Genomic DNA, 16460 nt, shown 5'->3' on the forward strand with positions numbered 1-16460 from the left:
CATAGCCCCCTTTCATGTCCTCATAGCCCCCTTTCATGTCCTCATAGCCTCCTTTCAAGTCCTCATAGCCTCCTTTCATGTCCTCATAGCCCCCTTTCAAGTCCTCATAGCCCCCTTTCTTGTCCTCATAGCCCCCTTTCTTGTCCTCATAGCCCCCTTTCTTGTCCTCATAGCCTCCTTTCTTGTCCTCATAGCCTCCTTTCAAGTCCTCATAGCCCCCTTTCATGTCCTCATAGCCCCCTTTCATGTCCTCATAGCCCCCTTTCATGTCCTCATAGCCCCCTTTCTTGTCCTCATAGCCCCCTTTCTTGTCCTCATAGCCCCCTTTCATGTCCTCATAGCCCCCTTTCATGTCCTCATAGCCCCCTTTCAAGTCCTCATAGCCTCCTTTCATGTCCTCATAGCCTCCTTTCATGTCCTCATAGCCCCCTTTCTTGTCCTCATAGCCCCCTTTCTTGTCCTCATAGCCCCCTTTCTTGTCCTCATAGCCTCCTTTCATGTCCTCATAGCCCCCTTTCAAGTCCTCATAGCCTCCTTTCATGTCCTCATAGCCTCCTTTCATGTCCTCATAGCCTCCTTTCATGTCCTCATAGCCCCCTTTCATGTCCTCATAGCTTCCTTTCTTGTCCTCATAGCCCCCTTTCTTGTCCTCATAGCCCCCTTTCTTGTCCTCATAGCCTCCTTTCTTGTCCTCATAGCCTCCTTTCAAGTCCTCATAGCCCCCTTTCATGTCCTCATAGCCCCCTTTCATGTCCTCATAGCCTCCTTTCAAGTCCTCATAGCCCCCTTTCTTGTCCTCATAGCCTCCTTTCATGTCCTCATAGCCTCCTTTCTTGTCCTCATAGCCCCCTTTCTTGTCCTCATAGCCCCCTTTCTTGTCCTCATAGCCCCCTTTCATGTCCTCATAGCCCCCTTTCTTGTCCTCATAGCCTCCTTTCATGTCCTCATAGCCCCCTTTCATGTCCTCATAGCCCCCTTTCATGTCCTCATAGCCCCCTTTCTTGTCCTCATAGCCTCCTTTCATGTCCTCATAGCCCCCTTTCATGTCCTCATAGCCCCCTTTCATGTCCTCAAATCAAACCTTGTTATCCATCAGAGAATTCACACAGGAGAGAAGCCATTTTCATGTCCCGAATGTGGTAAATGTTTTAGGTTGAAAGAAGATTTTGTAAACCATCAGAGAATTCACACAGGAGAGAAGCCATTTTCATGTCCCGAATGTGGTAAATGTTTCAGGTGGAAAAAAGATTTTGTAAACCATCAGAGAACTCACACAGGGGAAAAGCCATTTTCATGTTCAGAATGTGGAAAATCTTTTACTGTGAAATCAAGCCTTGTTAGCCATCAGAAAATTCACACAGGGGAGAAGCCATTTTCATGTCCAGAATGTGGTAAATGTTTTAGGTTGAGAGAAGATTTTGTAAACCATCAGAGAATTCACACAGGAGAGAAGCCATTTTCATGTCCCGAATGTGGTAAATGTTTCAGGTGGAAAAAAGATTTTGTAAACCATCAGAGAACTCACACAGGGGAAAAGCCATTTTCATGTTCAGAATGTGGAAAATCTTTTACTGTGAAATCAAGCCTTGTTAGCCATCAGAAAATTCACACAGGGGAGAAGCCATTTTCATGTCCAGAATGTGGTAAATGTTTTAGGATGAAAGCAGATCTTTTAAACCATCAGAAACTTCACACAGGGGAGAAGCCATTTTCATGTCCCGAATGTGGTAAATGTTTTAGAATGAAAGCAGAACTAGTAAACCATCAGAGAATTCACACAGGGAAGAAGCCATTTTCATGTCCCGAATGTGGTAAAAGTTTTAGTTTGAAATATGAACTTGTAAAACATCAGAAACTTCACACAGGGGAGAAGCCATTTTCATGTTCAGAATGTGGGAAATGTTTTACTCTGAAATCCAGCCTTGTTAGCCATGAGAGAATTCACACAGGGGAGAAGCCATTTTCATGCTCTGAATGTGGAAAATGTTTTGCTCACAAATCAGGTCTTGCTGCACATCATAGAATGCACACAGGTGAGAAGCCATAGTTGTGTTCAGACTGTGGGAAATGCTTTGCTGAGAAAATAAATCTGTTACAACACCGGAGAATTCACACAGCTGAAAAATCATTTTCATATTCTTAAATATTTTATAGAAAATATACAGAGAGAGGGAAAAAATTATATTTAGAATGTCACAAAAATGTAACTTTCATTTAGAGCTTTTTATACAGAAGAGAAGCCACACTAGGGAGAAGCCACACAGGGGAGAAGCCACACAGGGAGAAGCCATTTACTTCTTTCATGGTGACTGTGGTCCCAGCTGCCACAAGTTCCTACCCGGTAGTTTTAGGCTGATCTCTCACCTTCCTCAGGATCACGGATGCCCCACGAGTCATTTTGTATTTCATCCATATTTTAATAACTGGTCTGTAGGAGCCGGAACTCTTAATGGTTGGTAGGAGATCAAATACTTGTATATCTCAGCAGAATGCTAATAAATTTTATACAATGTGATTTCTGGATTAGATTTTTTGATGTTCTATCTCTCAATGTTCACATTAAAGGGGTTGTCTGGTTGTAGTAAGTGGATGGGGCGGCCCCTTCATATCTATGGGGCCGATGGAGATCGCTGAGCACGGCGCTTGGCAATCTCCGTCAGGAGAGGAATGGGGGGGGGGTGCACTTGTGAGATCAGCTGCTCTGCACATCTCGGGGGTACATCGGACCCCTGTTCTCATGATCTGTGGGGGTCCCATCACTGAGGCCCCACCAATCAGTAAATTAGGCTAAGCATAGGGCCTAACCGGACGACCCCTTTAACCTACCCTTAAAATTATAGACTGTTTGTGTCAGTGGGCGACCCCCCCAGCCGCTGTATGTGTATATACTGTATATGTGCATTTCAATGAATAACAAGCTCAACTATTGAGGAACAGAAAATGATGATTGTTGCCACATTTCATTTTTGTAGTTTTTAATTAATTTTCTTACTTTTTAGGTTACAGCTTCCTCTATGTTCTGGGGACAGGAGGGGGTTAATTTGGATATTTATGTGTGAATTCTGTGAGGGTATATAGTATATAGTATATAGCAAGGCCTTATCAGATGTGAACCTCACTCCAAGTAATCACTAAAAGAGCGACAATTCACCTAATGGTGAAAGAACTTCCCTTATGTAAATGAAGGGAGTTGGTGCTGCCCTGAGGCAGAGTATTTTTGTCCTTTGTTATGGGATCATCATCCCCTCCCACAATTAATAAGGCATCTTTGTAATGGAAACTTCATTTACAAGTGTTTACAAGGAGGAATGTGTAATTCAACATCCTGAACAATGGGAAAAGCAAATCCCTGCAGACGTGACGGCTCCCAGGGCCATGTGACTGCCATGTCCTGGAAATGACTTTCCGGAATAAGGGAATATCCTACTACAAAGCAGCTCATTTACTTACCTGGTCCGCGAAGTTCAGCGAAAGTGCATTGACTGACGAGAATGTACTCTGCCGCGATTCACTAAGATCGTGCACCCCATATCCTGCATGTGTCGCTTCCCCACTCAGGTCCCCGGAGTTCACCTTCTGCTTCCTGGTGCATGTAAGTGCATTGTCTTGCGATACAATTTGCAAGTTGAATCCCGTGCTCAGACGTCAGACGGCACGCCCCCCAATTTGTGTCGCATGGAGACGATCCGATCGCATGCAACACAATCCCAGTGCAGACTCCTGTTAAATACCTGCCGTGCAATCCCCAAAAACGGCACAAAGTCTGAAATATGAAACATCTAGAGATATATTTATTCCTTGTGAAATTTCAATTAGTTACAGACCATATTAACCCTGTCCCGGGTTAAACCTGGGTAGAGTCTGACCCAGAGGTACTTAGTATTTGTATGTAATACCCCTGTGAGTAGCTAATAGAAGTGGCTCCTCTGTTTCTTTCAGTGCACAGGATCAGCTTATTCCATTAACCCCTTAACACTCTGCGCCGTAGCTGTACTGCGCTGAGTCCCGCTAATAGCAGCTCATTAGTCCCGTAGCAGCTACTGCGCAGAGACGATGCCGGTTCAGCTTACCGCTGCTGATTACCGCTGACATCCCCCGACCCCCGATGTCGGTTCGGCTCCTGTGCAGGGCTGAACTGGCATCGGGGGTCACGGGATGTCAGCGGTAAACACCCGTGGTCGGAGTGGGCTCCGATCGCGGGTGTTTAACCCGTTAAATGGCGCGGTAAATGCGCATTTAGCATGCCTTCTGGGGGTCTTACCCCCATGATCGGCGCCCCCGCGCCGTTTTCTGTGGCGCCGATCGCTGCTATGGCAACTCTGGGGTCCGATCGGGACCCCAGAGAAGCCTGAAGGCAGTACCTTTAAGATGGCATCTGTGACGTGCATGTGCATAGGCTGACACTGCTAATACCCTGCAATGGGGAGGGTGTCTACACATAACAATTCCACACTTTTTCAATTGATCAGTGGATTTAATTGGTTTTACACTTGGCGCATTTTTCACCCAGGAAAAAGGGAATATTCATGTTATTCGTCATCACATCAGGTGTTTTCTCGGTTAGATATGGCCCTGACCAATAGTAAGGCCTTAAATCTAACTGAAAAGATCACATTTGGGCTTAGAAGGGTCTCGGATCACGCACCACTGAGAGTTTCTATAAAATTGGGTGTACACCGGTCCTTTCGCGTTCCAGTGGCGGCTTCTCAGACGAGCGTTCGGGTCTTCATGCGATTCATGAAGGTCCTGCGCCTGATGTCCACCAGGTGGCGCTGCTGCGCCGAAGTCCGCCGAAGTGCCCCGGAGTTCATCGTCGTCATCGTGGTGCATGTGAGTATGGCCTGTGCAACCAATTTTTGTTTTTTTAAATGCGGCGGTTTTTCCGAATTAGTCGGGTTTTCGTTCGGCCACGCCCCCCGATTTCCGTCACGTGCATGCCAGCGCCGATGCGCCACAAACCGATCGCGTGCGCCAAAATCCCAAGGAAAATCGGCGCAAATCGGAAATATTCGGGTAACACGTCAGGAAAACGCGAATCGGGTCCTTAGTAAATGACCCCCAATAAGTCTAATGAGATAAGAATCTCTCCCACGTGGTTAGGGGTGTTAGGTCGACAGGACCGATTCATTAATAATTTGGAATCTTTTTTTTCACGTCATGAAGACTCGGCAGGAAAAGACATAGTTTGGGACACGGCAAAAGCCTTTATAAGGGGGGAATACAAAGCACAATTATGCCACTATAAGTCACAATTAAATAGGAGGTTACAGGAATTAGAAGAGGCTTTCTTCAGGCAGCCGTTTGAAGTTAATAGACAGGCTTGGGAGGAATCCCGGCAGTGTTACACTGAGCTGCTAAAAAATCAGGCTGATAGGAAAATTTCGGCTCAGGCCAGAAAAAGCGGCCTGCAGGCAAATGCCTCGGGGAAAATGTTGGCTAACCTTGTTAGGGATAACAGGGAGAAAGCACATATTCACTGCATTAAAATACAAGGTGGTGGTTACACGGCTAAACCAGAGCAACAGCCATATGAGAAGGGGGGATTTGGACTACCAGACCTGAGAAAGTATTTTCTTATCTCCCAGACAAAGTATATCTCGGTCTGGGACAAAACCCCCTTTGCATCTGCCTGCAATCCTCAATTAAAGATTTATGGATATAATGTTTTGGAAACCCTTGAGACAGAAATCTGGAGAGTACCTAAAATAGAAACTATTTTCCTGACCTTACATCTGATGCTAGAAAATTGGAAAGAGCTTAAGTTCCAATCTAATAACACAGGTCTCCTATCAATATCCCCTATATGGGGTAATAGGAAGTGGAACATAACGTAAAATATATTAAACAATTCTTCGACAATGGGGTTTTCAAATCTTTCCAGCGACTACAGCAGGAGTATGAGATTGGCATTGCGGGATACTATACATATTTACAAATTAAACATTGGTGGAAAACATTGGATAGGTCAGTGAGTGCCCCGGAGGAGCTACCCCCACTCCTGCTAGGCACGAAATTCAAAAGCTATAAGATATTAAGATGCTGGCCCGCGAATGAGAAAGGTAATAACTTAAAGAGAATAATAAATAAATGGGTCGGAGAGTTGGGGATTTTGGAGGAAAATGTTCGGGAAAAGGTGTTCTTAGATGTGAGGAGGGTCTTCACTATCCCCGCCCATCGCCAGGCCCAATTGTTTATCTTGAATCGAATCTACTACACACCAAACATTATCAAGATTTGGGGCTAGGATTTTCCACTGTAATAGATGCGGTTTCGAGGAGGCAGATGACATCCATCTGTTGTGGTTTTGTCAAAGGATCAGAATTTTCTGGAGGGGGGTATTGGTGGAGATAAAGTAGATCTTCAATGTTACCATCCACGATACATTACAGGCTTGTGTCTTGGGTATTCTAGACGAAGGCTACTATTTGCCACAAGATTCTGCCTCGCTCGAAAATGGATGGCTAAAGATACTCCGACAACTGGAATGTGGCAGCGGGTTGTCAATAATATTATCCTAGTTGATGGCTTCGCTAAAACACTGAGAGGGGATTTCGGTATAGAAAAAATACGTATTGATTGGCGGCCATGGATAAATAAAACGTTTTGTAGAGAGGAAGATAGGATATTAGGTGCACGAGAAGGTTGCTGTTAAGGCTGGGGAATCAGGGGAGAGAGAGTCTTTTCTTTTTTGTTTCCTTTTTTTTTTTTCTTCTCCTTTTCTCTTTTGTTCTTTTTTGTTTGGGGCTCGTGGGAGGGGAAGGGGAGGGGGATGGGTTTCTATAATTAAAAGCATTGGATCTAGGGATTAAGAGGGACATTATACATTCACATGTATTGTTAAGAGAGATGACAGATATATTTGGCAAAGAGAACATAATAAGTTATTGTATTGGAAGACCGGCTGTCAAACTCAAACAGAAAAGTTTTATTGTATCAGTTGTTGACAATTTTATGCTGTCTTATATTTGAAAATGGATGTCTATACTGTATTTTGTATACGCTTTTTTCCAATAAAAGTAAAAAAAAAAATAATAATAATAATATTGCCCTGCAATACATAAGTATTGCAGGATATTATCATGAACAAGCAATGAGATGACTGCCTGTTCATGTCCCATGGTGGATCAAGTAAAAAAAGGAAAAAAAAAGTTTTTCAATAAAAAATAACTTTATAAATCAGTAAAAATGCCCATAAGCCCCAAAACATATAAAGAGACATATAACGCTCAAAAAAGTCTAAATCATAACACAAACCCCACACATATAGTATCACCGCGTCCGTAACAATCCGTAGAATAAAACTAAATAACTATTGAACCCGTACGATGAACGCCGTAAAAAACTCTAAAAACCAGCCAAAAATTATGATTTTTACCTATTGAATCCCACTTAAAATGGAATAAAAAGTGATCAAAAAAACATATGTACTCCAGAATGATACTGCTGCAAAGTACAACATGTCCTGCAAAACAAGCCATCAACCAGCTCTGTAGCCAAAAAAGTAACAATGTTCTGCCACTTGGAAGACGGCGATGCAAAAATGATAGATTTTCCCCCACATTAGGGTTTTATTTGGCAAATTTAGTAAAACATAAGAAAAAATATTCATGTCTGGTCCCCGTAATCGTATCGCCCCATAGAATAAAGATAACAGGATTATTAGGTTATACGGGGAACACCAAAAAAAAAAAGAAGTAAGAAATCCAGTACAGAATTGATGCTTTTCTACTCGTGACCTCAAAAAAAATTCCTAAATTTTCAACAATAGGGGATACCAACCCCAAAATGGTAACACTGGAAAAAGCATCTCATCCCGCAAAAAAATGCCATCACATGACCCCAATAACGAAAAAGCGAAAATTTTATAGCCTACAAAAGGGGCCAATGAGGAAACTAAAATCCTGGCAGCTGCAGGTCCCTCCTTCCCTTCTGCGCCTCGCTGTGCCCCCATAACACAAGTAACGGCCACATGTGGGGGGTCGCTGCACTCAGGAGAAATTGAAGAACAAATTTTATGGTGAGTTTTCTCTTTTTATCTTTTGGAAATGTGTAAATTTTAGGACTAAATGAACGTATATCCGACAAAATTTGACCATTGTAAATTTCACCTCCATTTTGATTCAATTACTATCTCAAGGGGTTAACAATCTTTGTAAAAGCTGTTTCTGATAGTTTGAGGGGTGCAGATTTGAAAATGGGTTGATTATATAGGGGGTTTTAATGCTAAATATGTAAAATTTGATTTCAAACAGTATTTATCCGCAAAAGAGTAAATTCTGAAAATACGGAAAATCGCTATTCGATTTGTAGCCTCGGGACGTCAAAATAAATTATCCAAACATTTCAAAAATTATGAAAATGTAAAGTAGACATATGGGAAATGTTATTCGGCAACTTATTTAGGTGGTAAATCTTCTGCCTGAAAACGCAATGATTTAGAATTTCGAAAATGGCAAATTTTTCTAAAAATTCCAAATTTTTTCATTTTTTTGTAAATAAACGCAAAACTTATCGGCCAAAATTTACCACTAAAATGAAGCACAACATGTGGGGGAAAAAAAATCTCAGAATTGCTTTGATAAGTAACAGTGTTCAAAAGTTATAACCATATAAAGAGACGCAGGTCAGAATCCAAAAAATGGGACTGAGCCTTAAGCTGTAAAATGGCCGCGTCCTTAAGGGGTTAAAAGAGTTCCCACAATCCAGGACATAAATCCCATGTGCTGGGCCATGGAAACTCTTTGTATGGAATAACCCAGACCAGAGTATATCTTTAGGGATGAAATTGCCGAGGCCAAACTATACTCCTCCAGTGCAGAATATTCCCCTCTAACATGAAACCAGTTCCTAGTGTGATCCTTCTACGAAGAAACTGTCATGGCGGCTCTGGGAAAATGCCAACTCGGACAATAAGATGTAGTTCATGTACAGGTGGAGACTCCAGCACCCAAAATTGTCAGTTAAAATGCAAAAATGTATTTGGCATGGATGAAAAAAACACAATGAAAAAAAACATAATGGGGGTCATTTACTAAGGGCCCGATTCGCGTTTTCCCAACGTATTACCCGAATATTTCCGATTTGCGCCGATTTCCCCTGAATTGCCCAGGGATTTTGCCGCACGCGATCGGATTTTGGTGCATCGGCGCTGGCATGCACGCCACGGAAATCGGGGGGCGTGGCCGAACGAAAACCTGACGGATTCGGAAAAACCGCCGCATTTAAAACTAAAAATCTGTCGCGGAGCTTGCAATTATATTCACTCGGCCCGGTTCAGTGAACTCCAGTGCGTTCCGATGCTTTTCAGCGCAGCAGCGCCACCTGGTGGACAGCGGAGGAACTACCTTAAAAAATCCCGGCCGGACCCAAATCCAGCACAGAGAACGCGCCGCTGGATCACGAATGGTCCGGGTAAGTAAATCTGCCCCAATGAGGTGAAGTGCGAGAGAATGAGGCTCCCGCTGACAGCTCTGCTATTCCTTGTGGATTAGTTGATTTGTAACCAGGTCAAATCATTTTTTGTGCTTTAACTGAATACCGTATTTTCCGGGCCATTAGGCGCACCGGAATATAAGGCGCATTAGTCCGATGCGCCTTATATATGTAATAATTCCATATATATGGCGCATCGGACTATAAGGCGCAGGGTCGGGGGCGTGGAGGAGGTCCGGGGGCGGAGCGGAGACCCGACGGGACGCGACGCCGAGAAGAGACGCGGCGACGCGGGGAAGGTGAGTGGGGAAGGTGAGGGGGAGGTGGAGGAGGGCAGCGGACCATACTTACATAGGTCCCCGCTACCGGAGACAGCAGATCTCCAGCGGGAACTGCAGACCACGCGGCAGAAGTTGTTCGTGCCGCGTGGTCTGCAGTTCCCGCTGGAGATCTGCTGTCTCCGGTCTCCGGTAGCGGGGACCTATGTAAGTATGGTCCGCTGCCCTGTGCCATACATAGGACGCACCGGACTATAAGACGCACTTTGGATTTCCAAGGAAATCCAAGGCTTTTAAGTGCGCCTTATAGTCCGGAAAATACGGTATTTAGAAAGCCGGAGTTTCCACATTTCTATGGGATTTTTGGTGGTGGTGTCCACATTACTGGGTCCCCAGGAGAGGCAGGAGAGGAGGCCGCGCTGTGTGGTTGTGTTCTCTGTGTATTTGGTTGTAAACAGTATATAGTGACATTTATGTTATGTGTCGTGTATTTTAGCTGTAAGAATATGTGAGGGTTGTATGTTACTTCTGTGATGTATAAAGTTATTGGGGCTTATGGGAAATGGCAGAGAATAAGCGTCTGGATAGAGATGTTTGAGTAACACAACAAGTAGATTAGATGATGCAGAGACACAGACATCGTTTGCTGCATCTACAGAGATCTGAAAGACCCCACACAAATATCTTTATCTTATAGGTCCAGAATAATAGGTTGGAGATGGGTTGATACAAGGAGGAGTTATGGGCAGATCACATTATTACACGTGGTAACATATTGCTGGTATCTTTGACATATTTGGCAACATCTTGTGCTTCAGAACTCGGTAAAAGTTCATTTGTCTGAGAGTGAACCCAAAACTGGACATGAATGAAGAACATCTAGAGCCGTAATAAAACACAATAACAAATGTCCTTCTATGTATATTCTGAGGTCCGAAAAATTGTGCAACATTCATCAACTGGGAAAGATGATAACATTGACCAAGATATATAAAAGTGGTGTCATCTGCCCCGGTGCAGTTTTCCTCTTCCTGTGCAGGTTGTGCCGGATAATTCATAGCGACGCGTCACCGTGTTCATTTATCAGGTGCGATCGGCGCTGCTATGGAAAGTTACACAGTTACCGTATATTCCGGCGTATAAGACGACCTGGTGTATAAGACGACCCCCCCTACTTTCCTGTTTAAAATATACAGTTTAAGATATATGCGCCGTATAAGACTACCCCTTTTCCAACGCATACAAAACACTGGTAAAAATTTAAAAAAAAAACAGATTTGAATTTAACATGGTCCTTTTTTTAATGTAAATTCTTATGACATGCAGGTATATAGCAGGAAAACTGTCGCTCATAAACATAAGGCATACAACAACAACATTACCATTACAGCACAGCCCCCAGTAGTATACAGCACAGCCCCCAGTAGTATACAGCACAGCCCCCAGTAGTATACAGCCTGCCCCCAGTAGTATACAGCACAGCCCCCAGTAGTATACAGCCTGCCCCCAGTAGTATACAGCACAGCCCCCAGTAGTATACAGCACTGCCCCCAGTAGTATACAGCACAGCCCCCAGTAGTATACAGCACAGCCCCCAGTAGTATACAGCACAGCCCCCAGTAGTATACAGCCCTGCCCCCAGTAGTATACAGCACAGCCCCCAGTAGTATACAGCACAGCCCCCAGTAGTATACAGCACTGCCCCCAGTAGTATACAGCACAGCCCCCAGTAGTATACAGCCCTGCCCCCAGTAGTATACAGCACTGCCCCCAGTAGTATACAGCACAGCCCCCAGTAGTATACAGCACAGCCCCCAGTAGTATACAGCACAGCCCAGCATTAAAAAAAAAAAAAACTTATATACTCACCCTCCGGTGGCCCCGATGTGCTGCGCTGCTCCCCCGATGTCCGCGCGGCTCGTCTTCAGTGTTCCGCGCCGTCTTCTTTCTTCTGCCAGGCGCCGGGGAAAAACATGGCGGCGCCCAGCAGAAGAAAGAAGACGGCGCGGAAGACTGAAGACAGCACAGCGCGGACATCGGAGCCAACGGAGGGTGAGTATGCGCCCAATGTCTTTTTGAGGCTGCCGGCAGCCATCGCTGTGCAAACACCGATCGCGGGTGTTACCGGTAAGCCTTTGCTGCAATATGCAGCAAAGACTTACCGGCTATGGAGAGGGCTCAGCCTGTGAGCCCTCTCCATGCACCGGGACCCGACCGCCGCCGTATAAGACGATTACCGGCGTATAAGACGACCCCAGAGAAGACAGAAGATTTTTCTGTCTTCAAAAGTCGTCTTATACGCCGGTACATCTTACAGCCGCAACACAAAAATGGCGCAAACACTTCACACATACAAGTGAACGATCCAAAGACAGAAAAACTGGCACAGACACAATGATATCTGATCTGGGGGTATATTGTCTTTAGAGGACAATATGGAAGCTGAGCTGTGGTGATGTATAAATATCAAATATATAGATTTATATTCATCAAAGTGTAAGATGTGACCGATACTCTCACAGAAACAATGGGAAAGGCCTAGAACCAGGGGAAAAGACAACAATAACCATCCCTTATACACATTCTCTAAGGTGGAGGATGGGAATCACACAGAGACATTCGGCCTAGTAAACACTTGTAAATGAAGTTATTGAGCTCCATGAGAAAGACACATCCTGCTCACAGTTGTCTGAGGAGGGGATGATAAACCCATAACAAAAGAGAACAATGAGGGCGTCACGCAGGGATGTAGAGGGGTAGGGGCGCAGGGATGTAGAGAGGTAGGAGCGCAGGGATGTAGAGGTATAGGGGTGCAGAGATGTAGAGGTATAGGGGTGCAGAGATGTAGAGGTATAGGGGTGCAGAGATGTAGAGGGGTAGGGGCGCAGGGATGTAGAGGGGTAGGGGCGCAGGGATGTAGAGAGGTAGGAGTGCAGGGATGTAGAGGTATAGGGGTGCAGGGAGGTAGAGGTATAGGGGTGCAGGGGTGTAGAGGTATAGAGGTGCAGGGATGTAGAGGTATAGGGGTGCAGGGATGTAGAGGTATAGGGGTGCATGGGGTGTAGAGGTATAGGGGTGCAGGGATGTAGAGGTATAGGGGTGCAGGGATGTAAAGGTATAGGGGTGCAGGGATGTAGAGGTATAGGGGTGCAGGGATGTAGAGGTATAGGGGTGCAGGGATGTAGAGGTATAGGGGTGCAGGGATGTAGAGGTATAAGGGTGCAGGGGTATAGTGAAGGCTGACTAAGAACTTACCTTGGGACATAAGGATAAATTCCTATCACTGGGTCTCATTTTGCTTAATTGGAAAATGTAGTATTTACACAATTTACACTGAAAACTGAGATGTTGGACAAGACAGATTTTAGCTTTTTATAAAGAAATGTGTAATATAGTCGTCATCAAAGGATCTTAAACAACCTAGAAGACACCTGAATGGTATATACACAGACAACTTATATACAACAGGAGGGCAATAAACTAAAGCTGAGGCACGACAAGCGAGCGCTGGCTCTTATCTGCTCGTGGCCTCCAGGTCAGAGGTCGGGGTCAATCTCTGCAACAATTTATACTCCAATTCTTTCCTTCCTCTTTCCCTTAAATCTATAAATGTTGTGAGTTTTCTGTATTATGGATAAGATCATGTCTGACGAGGAGAACTCCTATTCTCCAAAGCTCCACCATCAAACATACTCAGTCTCAGAAAGCCACGGCCGGATTTCTCCGCTCTCCTCCTCTCTATGCCCAACATGGGACAAGTCTCCACTACTTGTATAACATATTATTATCATTAGAGATTTTATCAGCGTAATAATCACTGATCCTGTTATTCCCGGCAGATGCCATCGCCCAGAGCTCAGAGGAACATCTGATGTCTACAGATATCACAGCAGATGATTGTGAGATTACACAAGATACATATAAAAATGGCGACAGAAAAACGGATTTACCCTCCGCCCTTCCCAGCAATGACCCATCATCTGATCCTATTACATTGGGCTTCTGTTCTGATACATCCCAGACTAAGAGGAAGAAAAGAAGCCGCCAAAGAGGAGACGGACAACTAAGAGCTTCCGCTGGGCAGAAGACATTTTCATGTTCAGAATGTGTCAAATGTTTCAGGTTTAAATCATTACTTATCAGACATGAGAGAACTCACACGGGGGGGAGCCATATCTATGTTTAGTATGTGGCAAAAGTTTTACAGATAAAAAAGATCTTTATAGACACCAGAGAATTCACACAGGGGAGAAGTTATTTTCATGCTCTGAATGCAGCAGATGTTTTGCCAATAAAGCAGATCTTAAACTACACCAAAGAATTCACACAGGGGAGAAGCCATTTTCATGTTCAGAATGTGGTAAATGTTTTACTACTAAAAGAGAACTTGTAAACCATCAGAGAACTCACACAGGAGAGAAGCCGTTTTCATGTTCAGAATGTGATAAACGTTTCAGTTTTAAATCATCACTTATTAGACATGAGAGAATTCACACGGGAGAGAAGCCATATTTATGTTTAGTATGTGGAAAAGGTTTTATAGAGAAAAGAGATCTTTGTAAACATGAGAGAATTCACACAGGGGAGAAACCATTTTCATGTTCAGAATGTGGAAAATATTTTAGAGTGAAATCAAGCCTTGTTATCCATCAGAGAATTCACACAGGAGAGAAGCCATTTTCATGTCCCGAATGTAGTAAATGTTTTAGGTTGAAAGAAGATTTTGTAAACCATCAGAGAATTCACACAGGAGAGAAGCCATATTCATGTCCCAAATGTGGTAAATGTTTTAGGTGGAAAGGAGATTTTGTAAACCATCAGCGAATTCACACAGGAGAGAAACCATTTTTATGTTCAGAATGTGGAAAATCTTTTATTGCAAAATCAAGCCTTGTTAGGCATCAGAGAATTCACACAGGGGAGAAGCCATTTTCATGTCCCGAATGTTGTAAATGTTTTAGGATAAAATCAGAACTTTTAAACCATCAGAAAATTCACACAGGAGAGAAGCCATTTTCATGCCCCGAATGTGGTAAAAGTTTTAGGATAAAAGCAGAACTTGTAAAACATAAGAGAATTCACACAGGAGAGAAGCCATTTTCATGTGTCATATGTGGTAAATGTTTTTCTATAAACAAAAGTCTTGAAATCCATAAGAAAATTCACACAGGGGAGAAGACGTTTTCATGTTCAGAATGTGGGAAATGTTTTATTCAGAAATCAGACCTTGTTAACCATCAGAGAATTCACACAGGGGAGAAGCCATTTTCATGTTCTGAATGTGGAAAATGTTTCGCTCACAAATCAGGTCTTGCTGCACATCATAGAATGCACAAAGGCGAGAAGCCATAGTTGTGTTCAGATTGTGGGAAATGCTTTGCTGAGAAAAGAAATCTGTTACAACACCAGAGAATTCCCAAAGCTGAAAAAACATTTTCATATTCTTAATTATTTTATAGAAAATATACAGAGAATTAACATTGAGGGGAAAAAATGATATTTAGAATGTCACAAAAATGTAACTTTCATTTAGAGCTTTTTATACAGAAGAGAAGCCACACTAGGGAGAAGCCACACAGGGGAGAAGCCATGCACTTCTTTCATGGTGACTGTGGTCCCAGCTGCTACAAGTTCCTACCCGGTAGTTTTAGGCTGATCTCTCACCTTCCTCATGATCATGGATGCCTCACGAGTCATTGTGTATTCCATCCATATTTTAATAACTGGTCTGTAGGAGCCGGAGCTCTTAATGGTTGGTATGAGATCAAATAATTGTTTATCTCAGCAGAATGCAAATAAATTTTATACAATGTGATTTCTGGATTTGATTTTTTGATGTTCTATCTCTCAATGTTTACATTAAAGGGGTTGTCTGGTTGTAGAAAGTGGATGGGGCGGCCCCTTCATATCTATGGAGCTGATGGAGATCGCTGAGTGCGGCGCTCGGCAATCTCTGTCAGCTCCATAGAAAGAAATGGGGGGGGGGGGGCGCACTTGTGTGATCAGCTGCTCCGCTCATCTCGGGGGTACATCGGACCCCTGTTCTCATGATCTGTGGGGGTCCCATCACTGAGGCCCCCACCAATCAGTAAATGACCCATTACCTGGACGATTTTTTGTTTGTCGGGCAGAGGGATTCCGATACTTACCCCTCCCTGCCGCGCAGTTTACAGCACTCGTGGACTACATTGGGGTCCCTTTGTCTACTGACAAGACTGTCGGTCCAGTTCAAATTTATCCTTTTTGGGAATTGAGCTTGACAATTTTTCCATGACTTTTAGATTGCCAGTTGGGAAAATTTCCCTCCTACGCCAGGAGATCGATTGCATGCTCAGTAAAAAGAAAGGCCCCCTCCACCAATTCCAGGTCCTCCTGAGCGTGCTCAATGTCACATGTACAGTTATTCCCATCGGCCGCGTTTTCTCTCGCCGCCTTTCGTTAGTCATAAAAGGCACGTGCAACATCCCCCACCGGGGCCTAGCCTTTTCTCGGGGCCTGGAGTCAGCCGGGGCCCGCAGTACCTGAGTGGCTGGCGGTTGCGGCCTAGGCACGCTAGTGTCACGGTGCTTGGTATGAGGACCGGAGGGCTGTCCTACAGCCTGGCAGGTCTCCAGTAGGGTGGAGTTGGCAAGAAATGATGAGGGAGAGGCTGCTATAGTGGTTCTCCCTGGGGCAACCCTTTGGGGTCTGGAGTATGAGTCTCTGTGTGGTGGACAGGGTGCCCGTGATGGTGACAGCCATAGCAGGGAC

At 44.3% G+C, this 16460-nt stretch overlaps 1 protein-coding gene across 1 annotated transcript in view; it reads left to right on the forward strand.

Annotated features, from left to right (window-relative positions):
* Positions 1-16460, forward strand: part of LOC140076200 (uncharacterized) — a 215350-nt gene that overhangs the window by 174529 nt on the left and 24361 nt on the right. The window contains exons 5-6 of the mRNA XM_072122714.1: positions 1073-2003; positions 14011-15000. Of these exons, the coding sequence (XP_071978815.1) occupies positions 1073-2003; positions 14011-15000 (1921 nt within the window). The remainder of the gene's footprint in view (positions 1-1072; positions 2004-14010; positions 15001-16460) is intronic.

The sequence above is a fragment of the Engystomops pustulosus genome, chromosome 8, assembly GCF_040894005.1.
Source record: "Engystomops pustulosus chromosome 8, aEngPut4.maternal, whole genome shotgun sequence".
NCBI classification, from domain to species: domain Eukaryota; kingdom Metazoa; phylum Chordata; class Amphibia; order Anura; family Leptodactylidae; genus Engystomops; species Engystomops pustulosus.